This window comes from Merops nubicus, unplaced genomic scaffold (genome assembly GCF_000691845.1).
Source record: "Merops nubicus isolate BGI_N331 unplaced genomic scaffold, ASM69184v1 scaffold3086, whole genome shotgun sequence".
Lineage (NCBI taxonomy): Eukaryota > Metazoa > Chordata > Aves > Coraciiformes > Meropidae > Merops > Merops nubicus.
The window spans coordinates 1-22,381 of record NW_008615437.1 but is presented as its reverse complement, the minus strand read 5'-3'; the positions used below and the strand labels follow the sequence as shown (position 1 = coordinate 22,381).

At 36.6% G+C, this 22,381-nt stretch overlaps 1 protein-coding gene across 1 annotated transcript; it reads right to left on the bottom strand.

The window, feature by feature from the left end:
* Positions 1-6,714: 6,714 nt before the first annotated feature.
* Positions 6,715-22,136, bottom strand: MRPL13 (mitochondrial ribosomal protein L13; the record flags this gene model as incomplete). The annotated part of the gene is made up of 5 exons (XM_008942502.1): positions 6,715-6,836; positions 7,167-7,253; positions 15,583-15,643; positions 17,300-17,393; positions 22,013-22,136. Coding segments are annotated over 5 exons (488 nt in total), but the record flags the coding sequence as incomplete, so codon positions are not given.
* Between the last annotated feature and the right edge of the window lie 245 nt (positions 22,137-22,381).

The window sequence follows — 22,381 nt, the reverse complement described above, 5'->3', positions numbered from 1 at the left end:
CTCCCCTCTAAATGTGTCTGGAAAAGACATACTTTAACTTTCCTGTATCTACATGGTTTTCCACCACACTTATTTCAGACCTCTCCATCAAGGATCTAAGAGTGAAGCTCTGCACAATTTGGGAAGCCAACTCGTGCACGTTAGGGATCAAAGAAGGAATACTGAAAGAAAATCTGTCTTGCTGCAAACGGGATATCCTGATATTTAATTCTCTGCTTTCACAGAGCAGGATCCTGCTTGATGTCCTATCACAAGATCTGCTGTGGTGGAAGGAGGGTGACAGGAAGGTTCTCCCCTCTGAAGAAACAAATTATTTGCTAGGTTTCCACACCAGACCTGTGCTTTCCTTAAAAAACATTCATCTGTTTTAGCATTCCACTTGGATATCATGTATTTTTCTATGGTGTGCCAGTTTCCAATGACCAGAAAAACAGCCTAAAAAACCATCTAGAGCAAGACATTTTTATGTAAAATATATGTAAAAAGTCCAATGAGTTCATCGGCAACACTGAGCATGTTCTCTTCTTCTCATTCTAAACTAAAATTATTTACTTATTATTTCAGATTAAAGAGAAAAAGGCTCTTTTCCTCCTAATACTAGTAACTTCTCATATAAATTCAGTAATTTATATTTATTCCCTATTACTTGTCTTATGGCTATTTTGTATACAGTGAGGTACAATTCTTGAGTGTGAGTTTTAATGCAAAATCTTAAGATTAATTTCCTTCTTGTAATTGTGTTTACCTATATTTTGTAGCCTTACATACCTCTATACAAGCTATGCTTTTCATTCATCTTTTCCATTAAAGGATACAGATACTTTTAAAAGGCTAATAGCAACTAATTTTTTTTTTTTTTTTGGAGAAGGATGTTCCACAAGGAGTGTCTCCCTCTAACTCCTTTTTCTTAAAATAACACTTAGAAATTTAGTTCCCTTTTGAACCTCTATCCTTTGTTAAACAGTGGTCACTAGGCTCAAAACTTTATGGAGGACACAATAACCAAAATCAAAAATCACACAAGGCAGGAAGACTTACTAAAACCATCTGAAGAAAAAAAAAAAAAAAAAAAGTTTATTGGTTTTTTTCTGCATCCTCCATTTTCTTTTTTATTGTAGGGACTACTCTTACTGCTTTCAAGCTTTCTTTAAGCTCACAGACCAAAGTGCACAACAGTAAACATATAGGCCTTTTATATCCTAAATGCAGGACAGAGTACCAGGACAGGCTACTCATTTTAGCATCATGTGCTCCCACCCAGATTTCTGAGACTGTCGTACAGCAAAACAAACAGCAACCCAAAGAAAAGCCAAACAGGACTAACACTACTAGCAACCTATGCACTGGGGTTCTTAGACACAATTTATTAAAATATTAACCTATTTTATTATCTGTGTTTCTTTAGATCTATCATATATAAAGAACTGTAACATAATTTTGCATTAGGAGGAACCCTAAAGTGTTATCTGCACCACTCCCCTACTGGAAGTCGTACTAACTTCAGCACTACATCCAGCTGCTCAGGCACCTGTGCAGTCAAGTTGTGAGACTCCCATCTGGGCAGCCTCTCAACTGGAAAAGAATAAAATGACAAGGAACCCAAATAGAAAGTCAGGTTTCCATTCTGAGATACACGTATACTCCCCTACAAAAACTGGAATTTAAAACACCAACTAATGTTCCCTTTCCATTTAAAACTCTTTTGAAGCAATTTTCATGTCAGGCAGCTGTTTTTTTTGGTACATCACAAACTGTTTTTTTACTGATTTATACAAACCTATTTCAACTAACCTGTCCTTGGTTTGTTGAACAAAGCTATCTACAGTATTTTGTTCCTTTTTTGATAATTCTTAAAAAGAACCCTTTTGTTGAACATCACAAAAAAGGTGACATCTTTAAAGAACATGTAAGTACTTAAGTCTCTGTTGCTTCTACAGTCTTTGAAAGGAGTAATGCAAACAGTGCTTCTTCCATGCGCTCACACACTGAAGAAGTTCAGAAGACAGAATCTGTTACAGCAGGACAGTCATACAGCCTTTCTTTCAGTGTCTTTGGTACCAAGCTGTCTATTCTGACACTCCACCTGGCACTTTAATCAGAACAGTAACTGCTAAAATTCACTTAAGTCCCCTTCATATAATTATCAGAATATTACTTTACCAAAATTTTCTCAATTCTGTATCTTCTGTTTCAGACCTAAGCCCTTCCCCTCATAGCACTCTGGGTGCTGGAGAATCACCACAATACGTTTATTCTCTCAGGAAGAAAAGCATTATTATTTTCCCCATTACTTTCCCATTACATTAGTTGGAAATTTTGCCCAGCATCAAAACTGCCAGAGAAATGAGCTGAAGGTTTAATTAAAACTCATCTATTTGACACTAATATCTGACATCCACAATGGTCTGGTTGCAGGCCAGGACAAGAAGCTGAAATTTCAACAACTACAGTGATGAGCCCTGCAGCTACTGGAGAGGTGACAGATACCAGCTTCATGCTTGATCCCTCTGCTAGGACTTAGCAGTCTCTGAGAGGAGAAAAGAAGGTAGGATTGAAGTCCAACACAGTAGAGGTATGGTAGCAGCATCAGGTAGGTCCTCCTGCCTTTAAAAGAACCTCTAGCTCAAGCAGCTCACTGAAGGGAAACTTCTGGCCCAGTTTCTCCACTCAGAACATGAAAGTTCTCCCAAGCTCCCCTTTGTTTCTTCCTGTCCTACCCAGAGCCTGCTAACTCCACTCCTCTCTAGCATTCTCTCACAGTCATTTCAGACTCGCTGAATTCATCTCAAGTCCTCCTATTGCCCTGGTTCCTCTCACCAGAAAGACCACCTGAATTAGCCACCCATCCCACACGAAAAACACTATGATCCTCTCAGTTGAAATCCTCCACATCAGCTCCAGGGCTTCTAAGACAGCAGCACTCCCCAACCTCTGTAACTGGCGTGAAGTAAAGATACTATATACAGCTAGCACATCCCAAAAAAACATCAGAATGAGATCACAGAGAAGAAAAATATAAAAACTGGACTGCATACTTTCTCTGTGCTTTGAATTCCTCCAGAAGGAATGGTTCCATGAATAATGGGAGGGGGATTCTAGCTTCAAATCTAACTCCAAAATAGTGTTCTTACCTGCAGATTTTCTCCAAGGATCAACACCCTCAAGTAGCTTTGTTAGTATTAACATGAAGCTATTAGAAAACTCAGTTTGACAGCAATGACTGAATTAGATTGTATCAAGTTTACTTGTGCTCTGCCACACACACTTACATGTCAACAGAATTAGGGTGGCTGAGAAGATGAACTCAAGCAAGACTATGGCAGTGAGCTGGGACAAAAAAAAAAGCTTTTCAAAAGCTCTAGCAGGATAACACTGTTGCCTTTGATAAAAGGGATACTAAGTTAAGTGCCAGATTCCAATTTGGTGCTAAATTATCATGTGAGAATCTCTACTAGTGTTCATATTAAAGACAGGTATAGGAGAGTATAATATACCATATGGCATTAGAGGCTTATCAGCTCTACTCTAATACACTACAGAATCCTGGTCATTGGTGCAGAGTCAAAATTTCTTCAGGGCTACTCCAGTGAAATCTCATAGGAACCAGGGGATCTCAGCATTTTTGACTTCATCCAGTAGTGAGGATAAAACCAAGCACCACAATTTGTACAACTGAAACAGGCTAGAAGAAAGTCAAAAACAATCTACCTATTCCCACCCAGAAGAGGGCTTAAAGCATGACTGAACTTCGCTCCCTTTCAACAGACACTGTAATACTGGAGTCCCTCAGATGACACAGAACTGACACACAGACTTTATTTTAGTATCATTTAGGATCAGGAGCCAAAGTCCAACTCATTTTTTTATAAGCTTTTCAAAGTATTACCTACATTCATAGAACACAGGAGAAGAATGACAAAACCCAAGTAATTTCCAAAATGCTCTTATTTCTGTGCTGTCAATGCCTTTCCCCAATTTTAGAACAAGGGCCTAAGTCAAGTCACATTAACATAAAGGGGTGTCTACATACTGATACATGAACATGCTTTTGAAGTGTGTGCAGAACACGCTTTTAGGGGTTTGCCATATAACATTTATTTGATATTTCAGTTTTTCCTGCCAAAACCCACACTAAATTCTACATACTGAAAATGAGCAGAAGAGCACAAGTTGATACTGATCATTTGGAAGACTCCAGATCATACTCTACATGCCTCCTTCCCACAGCTCTCTGCTTTTGGCATAAAAGCAATCCCAGCAGTAGGAATTCAATACATTTAAAATTTTAACACAGGACAGGCTGTTTAGCAGCTGCTCATTTCTTTACTACACACATATAAGATCTACCCATCTAGGTCACATCAAAGTTCCATCATCTCAGTGGCAGATGATACAGCCAACACTCATGACATCCAAGTTCAATAAGTAAAAGCAGAGAAAAAATATTTGACAAATGAAAGGTCTCACCCTGTCTCTGACATGAAAAATTGCTGTAACTCTGTATGACTACTAAGCATGTGGATGTGCAAGCACAAACACACATTATACATAAATACAGAGTTCTGTGCAGGCTTTTTCACATAATACCAGGGAAAAGTCACAAACTAACTTTGTCCTGTTATTTCTTGGATTTGGAAGCAAAAGCTCACCAATGTTAAGAAGTTTCACTAGAAAAAAAATTTGTTTTCTGTTAAACATGACAAAAATATAGACCATTACTCATTTTTCCTCTCAAAGGAACACATATCCTATAAATATATGTGCAATGGATACAGACAGTTGTAGTATGCAAATTCCTTGGATTTCTTAACTGTATTTGTCTGGTTTAATCATCGAAAGCTGTTGGCCCATAAAAGGAATTAAGAACACACTGCTTCTGAATTGCAAGAAGGTCCTTCTCATGTGTTCATTCATGTTATCCTATTAGCATTTTTCTTTTGGAAAAGCTGTATCTCTTGCCCACATATCTCCACTGTCTGTGAAGGGTAAACGCCCCTATTTGCATGTGCCTTATAATACAGAGCAAATACATGCTCTAATTTAAGATGTTTAATTTACTTTAAAAAACCCCAAACAATCTGCTACAAAACACCCCTTTAATATTAATTTTTCAAGCAAAAAGCAGCAGGCTCCTTCTAAAAGTATACCAACAGTTTTGGCCATGCACTAAAAATTACCTGTTTTCTTTTTACTGATAGACCATTTCAGACTATCCTTCTTTGGTGAATCTTCTCTTCTCTTTATTAATTCAAATTCTTTGTTACTGTACAATGATTTCTTCTATTGTACAAGTCTTACTACTATCCAGTCACTACTAACTACAAATCTAAACCACAAAGTCACTGCAGATCATTCTCCAACAGGGTTCTGCAATCCACTGGACATAAAAATCTACACTGAGCCTTTTAAATGCTCTTGTGAAAATCTGAAGTGTTCAGTTCTATTGACTTGAAGAAGACTAAGCAAAACACAGGAGGTAACCTCTGAAGAACAGGAAACACTTTTTTACCATGAGGCACAGGTCTGTGGCAGCGATATTGGACCAGATGACCTCCAGAGGTCCTTTCCATTCTGTAATCATTCATCTATCAAGTCACCTGAGAGATCATATCTTTCAGTAGACTCATGAGAAACAAGCTGGTGCTACCATTTCAACAGCTGACCTCTGTCCACATGCAGCTAACATCTAGTTCAGTGGAACTACTCAATAGGAGGACATACATTTTGAGACTCACACCACATCTATTTTCTGAGATTAATGTAGGAGTCAGTACACAGGAGCACTTTTTTAGAGGACAAAGAGAAGCAGAACTTTTTATAACCTACTATTGAAACAGAAGTATCAGTAATCAAACTGGAGACAGACCACCAAGTTGGTCCTGGTGTTAATTTACACCCTTCTCCACCTCCCTACTTGTTACATCTGTACTTGAATTTCATTAGAATATTCAGGAAAGGACTCATCTTTCAATATTAACTTCTCTGTTGACTACCTGAGACTAAACAGGACTCTCAAAATAAACACAAGAAAAATTATGTTGGCACGAACCAGAAAACATCCTGAATGTAACACATTATTTTCACTAGCAAGTTGACTCAGTGCTGCATGTGGTGGTACAAAGCAAACCACAAATACTCACTTGTATGCCATACAACTACTGGGGAACTCATTTTGCACATGGAAAAGAAACTATTTATCAAAATAAACACACTATATATTCCCTGCCAAAGATCTACTCTCCAAGGTCTAATTTAGCAGAATTCTTGTCCTTCCTCTGGGGAAAATCCAAAGGGCTCCCCCCTCAGTGAATCATTCCCTGAGATGTGTGGAGTTTCCTTTGGCTATAGTAACAGTTATGTATTATATATAGTGTGCATACAACTCAATTAGGGTAATGATGTTTTTTTACTTCAATCTTTTACACAATTCATTTTGATAAAGAATTGAAAACATGATTTTAAGTAAAGCTTTTGTCATTAAAACAAAGGCCAGAAATACAAAAAGCTTGGCAACCCCTCCCTTCAAATATGACTCTTCTTTGCTTTAATGACTTTCTCTCTCCAAAAAAAGGTAAGAGAAAAACCCTTTAAAAATTTTTTTTTTTTTCTTACTGATTATATGGGAGCCTATTTAGTACAAACTGTCAAACTTTTAGTACAAACCTATTTAGTCAAACTGTCCTTTTAAAAAAAAAATAAATCTAAGATACTTACGGAGTCCAAACCTGTGGAAAGGCGGCAATTTCTTCTGGAGTATATTCATCCAACCTCTTGGGGACTGCACGTGGCTGAGGAATCTCTTGTAGCAGATTCTTCTCTATATCTTCTGGAATAACCTGAGGCAGATGAGAACAGTCTTAGCCATCCCATTGTTTAAAAACCAACACCACTAACCCCTCAAACCATGACCAAAATCACTACTGCATTCTTCATGCTAAGTGTTTGACCTAAACACAGAAGACAATCTCATACATGTTTTATATCTCACAGTTTTGTGAAATAAAGAAAAACACATCAACTTTACAACTACATTTAGATACATACATAAAAAGCAACTTTGATTTTTCTTAATTTACTTTCTTACAACCAGAGTTTTGCTATTGCTAACACTCCCTCCTCACCTCTAAATCACACAGGAATTAAAATGTAACCGCATGACTACTCACATCTTCTGGGAACAGGTGCAGCCTCTGCATCATAGTTCTTCTCTGAAGGTTTTTTGGAAGCATTCTATAAACAGTCAGTTTAACAATCTGAGGAAAGATAACATGGCAACAAATAATCAGACAGGTTACAAATAACATGAAAAGGTAAGCTATGTTCCCTTCTGCCCATTCCACCAGTCACTGAACCTCTTTTCAGTCAGCTTTTTCTATGCTGAAGAACTCTTCACCACATTCAGAAGGTACACTAGACTTAAGCCTTTTTTTTGGAAGAAGAAATACTTATTCCCCATCATATAAATGCTCTAACAGCTATATAGAAAATCTCAGTTGAGAACATTAAAAGCCCTATTTAGCATTGTGGATAATTGCACATATCATTCAACTTCAGAAAGATTTTAGAAGTGTGTGGTAACTAACTCCATGTTAGTTACTAGCGTGCATTTATACATGCACATTATTGAGAAACAAGTCAAATAGGCTGTAATTAATTTACCAAGTGCTCCCAGCAATTAGTTTAACACACTAATTGTCTGTGTTTGAAATTTCTATATCATTAATACATCATATCTTAAGCAAAGCTGACAAAACAGTACATTGCATTATGAGCATACGATCTGTATTTATTCTCTTGCTATTAGTTCCAGATAGACAATCTCACTCCTGAGCATCAGGAACAATTAGAATTTGTACATATACACTTGGTGATGCTTATTGAAAAGTGACAAAATTCAACAGGATTTCTCTCGGACCTAGTATATATGCCTGTAACTCAAATACAAAACACATTGCTATGGACTTCACCCACAAGGGGAATGTTTATAAATGTAAAATAAGGCATGCAATCGTAGGAGACAAATAAGGTTTTACAAAGGACAGCAAAGCATTTAGAGGTAGACCCACACACAATTTTGTAAGTAGAAGGAAACCTCACTGCCAGTGCTCCAAGCCACTCAGACATAAACTAGCTCCACATCAGAAGGGACCCAGGCATGCCTAGGGCAGTGTTAGGGTGAAGTGAATAAAGGCACTGAAAGCAGCGCCGAGCACAAACACGTCTCCCAGGCACCTGCGTATTTTGAAAAGTGTACAGAGAAAAACGGCTTCTTTTCATGAAATTAATGAAAGGAATTAAAATTTTATGGTTCCAGCTGGGAACTCAGTGATTGACTCTTACAGTTAAGATAGAATGATTAATTGCTGCAAGTAAAACTAATGAGAAGTGCAGGTTCTTAAACTTGCAGGCATTTCCACTCAGGGTTCTGAAGGCAGTGAACACTCAAGGTAGTTTGACCCCACTATTTTCATTTTGCCGTGTAACAGATGGAATTTTAGGGTCCTCATGAATGTATACTATAAGCCTTGAGAAACTTTGAAGGCATTTATAGAAGCCTCAGCATCATGAAGATTTTTAGATGTTATGCAAGCAGTAACATAGATCTGTGAACAAACACAATAAATCAAGATGACAGAAGAACTACATCAGATCAGGCAGAGTAGACTAAAAATCAGTAAGAAGCTATTAAAAAACAAGGATGAAAACTGATTTATTTAGAGATATAAACTACTCATGCTTGTACAGCAAACTACAGTTTATTTAGGTTGGTATGTCATGTGCTTAGACAAAGGCAAGCAGAAAACAGAAAATTAGCCTTCGTTGGTTCATTTCACTGAAGACTGAAAATCAAGTGAGATGCTGCAGAGAATGTAAGAAAAAACATGAATATTAACATGCGTTAATATTAACATGCTCATATGAACAGCCCTTCTTACTATCATTAATTTTAATTTTGTACAACTTCTTTTGCACAAAAATTTTCCTTTTCTACCCAATATTTTTCCTTCTAGTCACTGAAAGCGCAAAAATATATCAGACCCAGAGACTTCACAACATACTGCCTAACTGTGGGAACGTTTTTTTCTTTTATCTAAAAATAACTTTAAACTTCAGATTGTGATAGAACCACCATTAATTTCTTAGATTACTAAACTACATATACATGGTCCAATATATGTCATATGCTCTCCTGTTACCTGAACATGCTCAAGTTTTACTAAAAATACACCAACACTAAATAAAAAGCTACGGAATTGCAACAAAGTCTGTTGTTGAGCTCATGCAAAACCCAAACATTCCTTGAAATCACACAATAGTACATGCTGTCTTTTTAAGGAACAAAAATCCTTCTATGTGTTTGCATTACACTTCTTATAAAAGACAATTCTTATGTTCTCTATGAAATTATGTTTATTTATTTGAACTATCAAAATACTAAGACTTTAATTTTATATGAGAGGTAGATTTAAGTCTGACTTCAAATTAGCAAAGTCATCTACCTACCCACAGTTCTCACTGGAACCTGATCTTAGTTTAAAACCAACTGGTAGTTGGTTCAGTTATTTATGGATTCCCTCTGCTCCTCTCCACACTCCTTTATCTCTAGGACTAGTAACCTGTAAGATTCTATGTCCTCATAAATACTCCTAAAGGCCATGACACTTTCGCTAGCAGGTAAAGACACTTGCCATCAGATGTGCCACTCTTTAACAGCTACCAGAGCATTAAAATTGGGGGATTTTTTGAAGTACCGGAATGCTGCCTGCCCTAATTTCTTTTGAATGACAGAATTCCTATTGGATATAGTTACAACTGTCCTTCTTGAGTATTGTAATACCTTTTTGCCATGTTCGTGCTTATTTATATACTCACAGCATAGACACACTTTTAATCACAGTTACATGACACTACTTTTCTCATTTAATAGTCTAATATAGGAGGAAAAGAATCTGAACACAGCTCAAGTAAAACTTGCACTTTCAGTCTCTTACTATGTGTTCTAACATTTTATGAGTATGAACAAATTACAAAATATATTTATCTGAAAAACTGTGTGAAGCTGGAACATTTCTACTGTTGTGATAGGCTTTGGTTTGTATACAAGTTGCAGACTATGCCTGATGGAGGCCAAGTTCTGAGGAAGACTCTTTGCCAGATAAAACACACTTTAAAGCCGGAAACCAACAGAGCAATACCACTCCTGGTCCTGAGAACAAATTAACTGGATGAATTTCCAGAAGCAAGTCTACCCTAGCTGCTGAATTGAGTCCAATAATCATCACGAAGCACCTCTAGAACATGGGAAGGACACAGTGCTCCAGAGAAAACAAAAGGATTAATTACAGGGCATACTGAAAAAAAAACTAAGAGAATTTCAGGAGACACACCAGTTACTCTGAGGTGCAGCTTGAAAATACATCTTCCTTCCACCATCTCTTGGTTTTCTGTTCTGTATACAACATTGTTCTTGTCACCATATCTTGTAAAAGGATTCCAAGAACTTCACCCTTCTAGCTCTGTTGTACAAGTAGAATAGCAAAAATGAATGTACTTAAAACTGCCACAGGAATCATTTTTTCACAGACAAATTTCCATTACATGGCATTTTGTTTTTCAGTATTGTTCAGCACTTGAAAAGTTAGAATTATAATGTTTTCTTTAAATTAATACCAATACCTTGCTAATTCAAGTAAGAAATAGATTAAGATTTTTTTTTAAAACAAGGAAATATTTGTCCCCTACAAAGTTAAAGACCAACGCAGCTCTAACACTTAGAGCACCTAGAGGTTTTAAGACAGCAGTTTTTGTACCTCTCCCTGCTATACTAACTTCCATGCCTGCTAATCCAGACTTGAAAGTTTTGCTCTACTTGATTAAAAAAACATTACTCCATAGTAATAAAATTGTTATCCCTGGTGTTTCAGCAACTGACTTCTAACATGTATTATTATATCAACTGTCCCTTACTAATGCAAAGAAAATAGGCTTTCAAACACCATCAGCAAGATTTAACCATGTTTTCTGTCTATGCTTTCCTTCAAAAGATCATTACTATCTAGATATAATGGCAAGCCTATACCTGCAAGCAGTTGCTAAAGAGCATTCAAAAGGAGACAGAAGATTTTAAGCCCCTTTATTCTTAATGCCAGCAGCTGAACAAACCAGAAACCCAACGGCCATGGAATCTTCCCCACAGCTATTTCCACAGAGCCACCCTGCTTCCTTTAAGAATCTTCCCTAGCAGGTAACATACAACCTGAACAATTATTGCCCATTATTTCTTTGTCAGAGGCAATATAGCCTCGGAATGCTGCAAAGGGTCAATCCTCTCACTGAGCATTTGCTATATAGCTAAATACGTTTGTTTGTTTTTTTTTTTGGTGAGTGTTTCTGATGCAGCCAAAAAACAAAGTCAAGTTTTGCTTACTTATTTTAAAATTTGAAATAGAATAAAAATTGATTGAAAACTTTGTCCTGACAGGATTACTACCTGGTTCTACAGACTAGATCTGTCAACATATTTCGCAGATATTTTAATTAAAAGCTGTAGGATTTTTTTCCAAGTAATCTTTCCTCCCTCTCCAACCTGTGAGATGTAAAAGTACATCTTTTAGTCTCACCATATCAACTACTTCAAAGAGTCATTTTGAAAGTTGGTCTTATGCCTACCAGCATTTTTGCACCTAAACAAAACTTCTGCAAATTTTATTACAAACACACAAGAAAATCTCAAACTCCTATGCATTCCAAACATTTGCATCTCTAATCATAGAATCATGAAGGTTGGAAAAGACTTCTAGGATCAAGCCCACTCATCAACCCAACACTACCATGATCACTAAACCATGCTCTGTAGTAGCACATCCACATGTTTTTTGAACACTTTAAAACAGATTTGTCTTAATAAACTACAATGGACTGTAGTGTTGTCTGCTAGCATATAACCTAAGGGAGTAGCAATTCCATATAGAATATTAGTATTATATTAAACTGAAGAACAGAGAGGCAGTTTCAAACTACAGCAACAAGCTGTTATGCTGCACCTAAAGAACATATTTAATACTCTCACCTATGGGTGGTCCAAGCACTTACACTAAATCTAACACGTAGAAAGAAATGGCTGAAATGTGAAGTTATCTTTTTTCCTTCAACAAGCACTTGCTAAAGTAGCCTGGCCACGTCCCATAGATGAGAGCTGTTCTCTGCTGATTCTCCAGCAGAGCAGACAACTGAAAACACTAGAAATTTTAAACAGACTCACAGACAATCCCCTCCCTGTGCCTCCCAAAGGAACTCAAAGGTGCTACAGGGAAAAATGTGCTAGACTTTTTACTTTTGCTATCTTTTTGGCAACACACTGTGGTTTTTACACTTCCAGAGAAACAAATTTTTCCAAAGTGATGAAAAACTTGGCACAATGAATACAGAATTTATGTTCTACATAAATATATGTTATAAGTATATATATGTGTATAAATATATGTTCTCTAAAAAATATCTGCTACACAGGCCTCTTTTCACTGCCCCATACTAACATAAAAGACACTTAGAAGCGGGAAAAAATAGTAAGATTTTGTCAATCCCGGGCACAAAATTAAACAACTGAGATTAAACACTTACATAGGCACAGGACCCTTTAAAAGTCTTTTCAACTAACAAGAAAAGTCAAGTATTTGAAACGGTTGCTATAGGAACCTTTCAAGACCAGTCTGGGTGAACCCTCAGCAGCATTATCTAACCTAATAGCTGACGCTGCTTTGAGTAGGAGGTTGGACTAGAGATGTGACAAGATCCTGTCCAACCCAAATCATCCTATGGAAAAATGCACATTCAAGATTCAGCACAAATCCTTCTGAAGCACAAACTACTACTGGGAAGGACTATAAAGGTCCAAAGTTAGGAAGATATATACAACAATGTCAACCTCCATAAGTAAGACTATCAGATCAACATCCATCCTTGTCTTGGTACCTTATAAATGAGCTAGAATTGATCAAGGATGATTATCTAACCATACTGCAGCAGACATGTCTAAACTCTGACAACTATACTTATGACTTTCAAACCTCCATGTAAACAAACTATACCATTTTGCATCAAATTACTCATTATAAACTTTTTAATTGGCTATTAGCTGTGTACCAGTTTTTCTTAAAACCCGTCTCTCTGTGTTCTAGACAGTATGTTTAAACTAAACCATAATGGAAAAATATTTACCTGGGGGACTTGTATGTTTGAATTTAGACATATTTAAGCAAAGACAGTACTAAGCAGTATTGGAATCCTACTATATACACACACACACTCTCAAGGAATCTTACAAGCTTTAATCTATTTCCCACATAAACTGGAAACAGTTGTATCCATTGCAAAATCTCTGTGTAACACCATACAAGTTTACAAGGTGTTATGTCAACATCCTTTTCCTTGGAAGTAGTCTCTTCCATTCATTTAATGCCTTAATTTCTGTAACAGCACTGTTTCCAAAAATAACTTTGATTCATCTAAGGAAGCACTACCAGGATGAGCTAGCAGGAGTCAACAGGAACAAGGGCAGAGAAAAAGCAGTGGCCTCCAGGATGAAAAAGCTTTACAGAATGAAGACTTTGATTCCACAGAAAGATACAGACTGCATCCTACAACCTACCTAATTCCACTGACTTCACAGGAACTGAGTTTAACAGGATTAAAGGAGAAAAGTTCTCTTTTTAATTCAAAGAAATGGAGTGTTTTATAAAAGTCTGCATGATAACTATGCATCATTTTGATGATATTTTGAACACCCAAATGGTATTTAGGCTAGGCATTGTTCACTCCACAGTAATCCTTCAGGTTTCAATAGCTACTTCTAAAAATAAAGCACGTTAATAAAACATCATTATAATTTCCATTTTTGTCATATCCTAAAATATTTCACAACAAAACAATTCAACTAGTCAATAAATGTTTCTAGCCATAAAATCACTTGCAAGTTAAGATGTGTAACAGCTAGACATACAGAATAGATAATGCCAAATCACCATCCGCTACTACTAATTATGACAAACATACACCAGGTATCTTTATTGAAGGCACATCCAAATGCTTCATTTTCAGCAGAATGAAAGAGTTAATTGCTGAAGGCTTGCCACAATTCTGCTGGAAAAAAAAAAAAAAGTTTCTCTGCCTAAATTAGACCAAGCCTTGAGCCACATCACCATTTGCTGAGCCTCTGTCCAGCATGCTTTAGTTATTGGCAACACATTTAATCCTCCTCTGTTTGCACAGAAAGTCATCTACGAGTCTGGCAAGAACAGAGGTTTTTCAGAATGAATGCCAGAAGGTAATTTATAGAAAGTCCATCTGCAAGGCCCTAACAAACAAGTGGTGCTACACTGCCTCCCAGTGCACAGTGACTGCCTGAAGCTCAAATGAAAGAGGTTGAAGAATCCATTTTAGACATGGAACTACCAATAATTCCCAAAGACATTACAATTATCTTACAGCCTCTTCTCAAAAGCATTGAAGTTGTTTTGAAAAGTTCTAGACAGAAAATAATGTTGAACCAGCAGGATTTCATTTCACTTTATTTAAAGAAAGAAATTGCAAAAGAAAGAATGAAACCCCATATGGTGGAATGCTTTTTTTGTTGAGTGTTGGTACAACACCTTGTATAAGAGAGTCTTGGAACAAACCAGGATTTCTGAATCAGTTTAAAAAAATAATTGAAAAAAACCCCAAAATTTTAGAGTAAATGAAATTTCCCTAGGAAAAGAAAGAAGCATTTTTATGTTTTACATATAAAGGTGACCAAGCCAAAGCATTGCAAAGTCAAAAATAAACACAGATATCTGTTGCTCTCTCTGGACCTGATATTATGTTCTGAAATAGTACTACTTGAAGAATTCAGTCCTTCAATGCTGACCATTCAAAACCCCATCCCAAAACGTCCCTGTCTAGCACCCTGGCTTTTTTAACCAGTAACAAACACACCAACAGTGACATTGAGAATTTATAGTACTCTAATACAGAAATTTAGTGAAGAGGCTTAAGTTCAATCTAATCACCATTTCCAATTATTTACAGACTATGAACACATAGCATTCCAGAAAACACTTTTTAAAAAAATTATATCATATAATAATAATGCTTACAGTTGAATTTTACTGGGAAGAGAAGCAGGTGTGCTTTCCAAGATTTTTAAGATTAGCATTATTCTTGCTGGCTCTTAAAAAAGTAGTTGGGTGGTTAAGCTGAAGTGCAGCTTAAGTGAATCTAACTTGAGGCAATTCTCTTATGAGAAAGGTCAGACCTCTGAAACAAAAATTAAGTGAATCAGTCAAAACCAAGGGAAGCAAACAAACTTGATTTGTGCATTTGGACAGCATGGAAGAATCAGAAAAATGCACAACCAACAATCTAACCCTCAAAACATGCTGTTTACAAAAACACTGTCACAAACCAAGCTTCTAAGAGGAGGTAACAGAATGTTTGTAATTTAACTTTAGACATGCAGGTAACCAATCCCTTTTGTTTAAAGAAACTAATTAAAGGAAAACAAATCAGCTTTACAAATGGAAGGGAAGAAGGGGAAACACTTACAGCAGTTGGATCCTTCTGATGGAGCTGAGCTGCTGTCACTTGTTTGAAACCACCAGGGTAGCTACAAAACCAGACCAAACATAAAAGCTCAAGCATGGCGTTTACAAAAATACCACTACATCTTGAGCAACAGTCTAATGGTATTACAAGCCTTCAAAAAATGAAGTTGTTCTCACCAGGCCAACAGCTACGTTGTATTAGATTCTGTCCTGATTTTAATCCAAGTTTAAAATAATTTGTAATTCCTTATTATTCTTATATTAATTTCTTTAAATAATATTTTTAATATTCTTATTATTCACTTGACTATTAAAAAGGTTTTTTCACAAGCAGATGGATATACAACTGCTTATGAAACACATCATCACAGCTACACAATGCAATGGGAATAAGATACGAAAAACTTGAAATCTTTGAAGATGATCAAAGGCTCGCGATGAGTCTGTGGCTGGCATACAAGACAACAAATTTGAACAGTATTTGTTGTATTCTTACTATTTTAAATAAACCTTAGCATGATCTGGCATACCTATATTAAAAACATTTTACTTTTACTGCAATGCATCCATCTTTTTTAAAGTCTACCTGATACAGTGAAGTTGCACTAATTCATAAAGCATATAATTTAAATAATAAGAGAGTGGTGCAAGAAATTACATGGGTGTCAGGGAGCTGGGGTTTCAAAGCTGGGTTTCATTTTGATGCAATTACATTATTAGGTGTCGGCCCAAGTGAAATGAAAATAAACCCTGTACCATGAAAACACATAGGGAGCTGCAGAGATTTAAGTATTTGTTTTAATTCTACAATTATTTTCACTCTCTCAAAACAAATTTAGCTACTTAGGTAAATTCTTTAACTTACACACCCATTTTTAGTGAAAATTTTTAAAAAGTGATAGGGGTAAGAGGAGAAAAATTTTATTTCCACCAACTCTGAAGAACTCAGCAATTCAGCAATGGAATTTCAGTATTGAAACATTGCTGCCAACAAAATTAGCTTTATCAATATGACGCATCAATATTCTAACTGGATATATTTTAATACTTAGAGATTATTACCTAGTCTTGTCACTGTATAAAATAGAAGCAACTGTTCTTATTTGACTGACTTGACCAGTGCCATATCATCTACAATTGATTATTGCACTGCTAGCTGTAAACAAGTTATTTCTGACAGAATAATATATTACACCCTAATGCACACATCAGTATGTCTTAAAAGCATCTAATTTCTCCAATTTTTTTTTTAACCATCTGATTCAATAATATATCAATCTTGATATGTGTTAGGTAAATAGGTACTGTTAGGATAAAGTAATTGAAGTTGGCAACTGTATATATTCTACATGTGCAGTGCCAGTAGGAGTGTCTTCTACTGCTTAGTAAGGAGAATATGTCCTGAATAGTGGGTTCATGGGTTCAAACAGAACAACCTGGCTCTCTAAATCTACCTTAACCTAACTCAAAAGTAGTCAGAGCAATTGAGTATTCCCCTAAGAACATACATGGAAAAACAAGGTAAAAAGAGAAGGAAAAAAAAAAAAGGGTTGCATCATTTTAGCTATCATAAGACATGCAAACAAAAACCCAAACGTAAATAGGAATTCCCTTGTGAACCAACATGCTAGAAAAGACTAAGAAAACTAGAGAACTATTAAGAAAATATGGCATCAAATTCACCACTAGCTTATTTGAATATTTATTATCAAGCTTACCCAGTATGTGAAGAATATACTTTCTGCTCCCATTTGTTACCAGAGAAAGCTATATGTCTTGTATTTATTATTACAACATGATCTCCACAGTCACCTACAAGATAGAAATTAGTGGAAAATATTAAGAGCACCACAGAGGCAATCAACTAAAATAACAACTATAATGTGCACAGTACATAAGTGGTAGAACATAAATACACATTTCATAAAGCTCAAATTTAAATCTGAGCTTTTTGAGTCACGACATCCAAATCTGCACTTAAATACCAACCCTAATTACTATTTTTTTTTTTTTTTTTTTTTTTTTGAGCTGTCAGGTTAGGAGACAGGTGAGGAGGTAAAATACCATCAGACTAGATAATTAAATCATTGCAATTATTCAGCTAAGATCTGGAAATCTGCATTACAGACAAGTGTATTATTTTATTCAAAACATTACGCTGCGTATAGACCTAAAAAAAAATAAAAAAAGTTAGTTCTCAACAATAATGCTGAGTATTTGTTTAATTCTAGTTTTCTCATAAAAACAGTATGAATGTTTACTGTAAGATTGAATGTGAATGTTTTGGATAAGCAAAATAATTCTATTAAATAATTACAACCTAGGCCCAACTACATAAAAGAAACAACAGAGGGGGAGGGAGAAAATTCCCACAAAACCCCAAACCCAGTTCTATTGGGAAAAAGCCCACATTTTTATCAATCAAGCAGGAGTGAATGCTATAGCACATACAGATGTTTAGTATTACAGCACATAGAGATGTTTAGTGTTCTATCAGCAACATTCACATCAAACGTTTAAGTGCAAAGACTACAAAGTATCACAAATACTTCGCCAGATAATTACTTTGACAGATCTTTACTAACAACATGCTAATAAAACCCATACTGTCTCAGAAATATGATGCAAATATGAAAAAAATATGTAGTTTTTAATTTCAGAAGTAACAACCTTAATCAGCTGCACGTTTTGACTACCTGTTTGATCAGCTGGAAAATGATTTGTCCAAGGTTCACCCTCATGCATTAACCACATTAGCATGTAAGTATGGAACGAGATGCATTTGATTAAAACATTTGAGTAGGTAACAAAGCAGCTACATGAAGGACTTAAACTGAGCATACTTTTTTTTATAGGAGCATATAACCAATCAATGCGAGTTTCACATCCTGTTTAAGTTTTCTACCATTTTTTTTTAATCTTGCTTTATTTTGAAGCTCTAATTTCAACTACAGCTGAAGTACAAACACAATTTAAACATATTAATTGATGCAGCCTTTCAGCCATGACAAATAAGTTCTAAAACGACTGTCTGTCAAAATAAATGTCAGGGAATTGACACTAGGCTTTGTGCCTTATTTTGGTTTTGTTTTAAGACAGAACAAGCTCATTTAACAGAATTTTTGCCAGCAGTTCTCCACTTGCATAATGACTGAATTAACACTCCATACACCAACAGATCAATTCTGAACAATTTAAGAGACAGAACTAAAAACTAACCAGGATACTTATACACTATTTGAATAAAGACAACAACATATTCTTGTTAGAGTAGATTACATCTATGGATAGCTAAAGGATAGTCTCTTTTGAAATTTCATATTAGTACCTTATTTTCCACCAGTCTATAAACAGTTGGTCATATCACCTCACGGAAGGGATGTCTGTATTTAGTAGGGAGAAAACAAAAACATTCACCACCTCCAGAAACACAGTCAAATTGCATCCAACTTTTGAAAAATATTCACAAACTACTATGCAAGAAAAAGTCTTCCTTCAAGCTGTTTTCCTAGAATCATAGAATAGCTTGGGTTGGAAGGGACCTTTAAAGGCCATCTTGAATGTTTTCAGGGAGGATGCATCCACAACAGTGTCTCACCACCCTCACAGTAAGAATTTTTTTCCATATTTCTAGTCTGAATCTATCCTCTTTCAGTTTAAAACCACTGCCCCTTGTCCTATCACTACAGGTCCTATTAAAAAGCCTCTCTGTCCTTCTTATAGGCCCTCTTTAAGTACTGACAGGCTGCAATAGAATCTCCCTGGAGCCTTCTCTTCTGGGGCTGAACAACCCCAACTCTTTCAGCCTGTCCTCACAAGAGAGGTATTTCAGCCCCAAATAATTTTTTTGATCCCCAAAAAAACCCCAAACCACTCCAGCGCTGCTGGAAATGCTCCAACAGGTCCCTGTCTTTCCCATGCTGAGGACTCCAGAACTGGAGACAGTACTCCAGGTGAAGTCTCACCAGAGCCGAGTGGATGGACAGACTCACCCGGCCTTGAGCTGCTGTCCATACGTCTTTTGATGTGCAAGTAAGTGCACATTGCTGGCTCATGTCCAGCTTTTCATCCATCAGTACCCCCAAGTCCTTCTCTGCAGGGCTGCTGTCAATCCCTTCAGCCCTCAGGCTGCATTGATACTGAGGACTGCCCTGACTCGGGTGTGGGACTTTGCATTTGGCTTTGTTGAACTTTCATGGGGTTCAGACAGAGCTGCTTCCTGAGACTGTCCACATCCCTCAGGCATATCAACAGTTTTCATGATATAATATCAAATTATTCTTTTATGAAGTATGTAAGTCTGTTTTCCTCAAGAAACAGAAAAATAAGGCCATTATATTCCATTACATTATGATATATGGAATTTGTTACATACAGCATATACATCACACCTCTTAAAATAAAAGTAGGCTGCCACAGTAAATCTATTTTATATCTTTGTACACTGTTAACTTCAGTAATTCTTATCACACAGTAAAAACAGGTGCTTCAGGTGCATGCATTTTCCCCACCTACATTTTCATTAGTGACTAAATGGTAATTAAAGGTAGGCACCATACTGTCAACTGTTAGCTCACAAGACTGACAAACTACTTGTCAAATCTTTTATGAGAAGCCAAGTCTTAGCTGCTCCTTCTAGCCATTATAAATTAACATTGAAATCTAGAGTAACACCTGATCACTTTTGTGGGACATTCCCATCTAGCCTGGTCTTCTCCTTTGAGGATGCAGAGACCAGCAGCAAATCCCACCCAAGCAACACAAGTGGCTCATCTACACCTGCTCACAATCCAGTATCAAGAACTAGATTGTTCAATATTTTAAAAACCTGGCCCACTACTTTTGGCTCTGTATTTTGAATATGCTCAAAAAGACAGGATGCAAAGGGATGAGGATAGAGAGAAAGGAAGGTGCAGAAGAAACCTAAAAATCCAGATTTAAACCTTCTGAACAAGTTTGTAACCCATTATTTAAGGCATACGGTCAGATAGCAAAAATTCCCCACTATGTTATTATTTCACAGACACTAAAGTAGTTGTTAATTCAAGGGAAAAAAAAAAAAAAGTAGTAAGTACACCAACCACAAATTCATGCATACTTTGTTCTCAGAAAGTATCAACTGCCTCGAGTAGTAGTAACCTATCCATGTCAATCTCGGGTGTAATGTAAGGCACTGATTTATAGAATACTTCAGATAACATAAAGTCATTGTTGCAATGATCTTCCAGGGTTTACAACTTCATGGACATAAAAGTATCAAAGTTCTTTCCCAGGAGACAACCAAAAACATTCCTCTGTGTCCGCTTTATTTTTCGGGCAGTCTTAGTCTCCAGTGACATCTTGTGGACAAAACGTAATATGCAAGAGCAGAACTCATTTAAAACCTCCTTAAAGCCCTACAACAAATTCTACCTTCTACCATGAAAAACAGAACAAGTATAATTTTTGTATGTACACTATACAAGTATGAGAAAAGTTCAGTGCTTCTTTCATGTTTCAGCAACGTCTCTTGAAAAATCTGCATGAGCATTAGGAGAAACACTGTATCCTCAATATAAGGGATCACCTTTTTATTATCTATCAAGTGCTTATCACCACAAGACAGGCACTGTGGTATGACAAATACTGAACAGGATCATAGATACATCTTTACTGATGAATCTTCTAATTTGCAGAAAAGCAAAACTATTTTGTCATTTGAAGGTATATCTTTCAACAATGATCATGACTCCCATTTAAGAATCAGGAAGGTTCCAGTCTCCTCATCACAGAATATGAGGTTGGAAGGGACCTCTGGAGGTCATCTTGTCCAACCCTGCAGCTTTAGGCAGGACCATCTTTTGGAAATCTCCAAGGATGAAGACTCCACAACCTCATGGTCAACTACTCTTAGTCACTCCCACAATAAAAACATGTTTCCTACTGTTCAGAAGGAACCTCCTCTGCTTCAGTGTGTACCAGCTGCCTCATGAAGACAGGACTTTCCTGCATCTTATTCAGAATGTAGAACCACTCCAAGACACTGTGGTGGTGTGTAGCTACTGAAAAAGGTAGCATTCAAATAATCTGAACAAGAATCACATCACTGTTTCACCACATGCCCTGTGAGTTAAATCTGTATGTTTAAAATCAATGCAATGAAACACATTTCAAGGTTTTTTAAAAAAACTGTAAGTACAACCTACTATAATTCAGCTACCAATAATAAATTACGAATGCACAATAAGCTTTATGTAGATTAGTAAAGACAACAGCATGAGGCTGTAGAGAGGTATGAGGATAAAAGATGAGAAGGAAAATGAAGACATTTGTAATTTACAAACAACTGAAAAATGTAGCTTGATATATCAAGTTTGACTTTAAAACTTGCTATCAGAATTAAAACATAAGCAAAGGAAAGCAAAGCTGCTTTTATCTACTCCAGTACTCACTTAGTGCATGGTAAATAGGTTTGTGCCTCCCCTCGAGTCTCAGGACAGTCGCAGCTGCGATTTTTCCTGGTGGCTGCATCTTTGCATCAAGGAGGTACCAGGCTCTGGCAAAAGTTGCCCATTGCTGGTGAGAGAGAGAGAGAGGCACTACTTTAAAGAACACACTACCATCCTTCAGTCTAGCTTCTCCATTTAAAAAGTTTACCAGCTGATGGTTTCGTTTCAAACCAAAGACCTCTTGCTGCAAGCTTCCATTCTTGCTAACCAGGCTGTAAAATCACCGCAGGCTGCCCAGCGCCCGGCACCTTTCCCCCTCAGCCAAGGGCACAGCTCCCCCAGACGCAGCTGCAGGGCCGCGAAGGGCCGGAG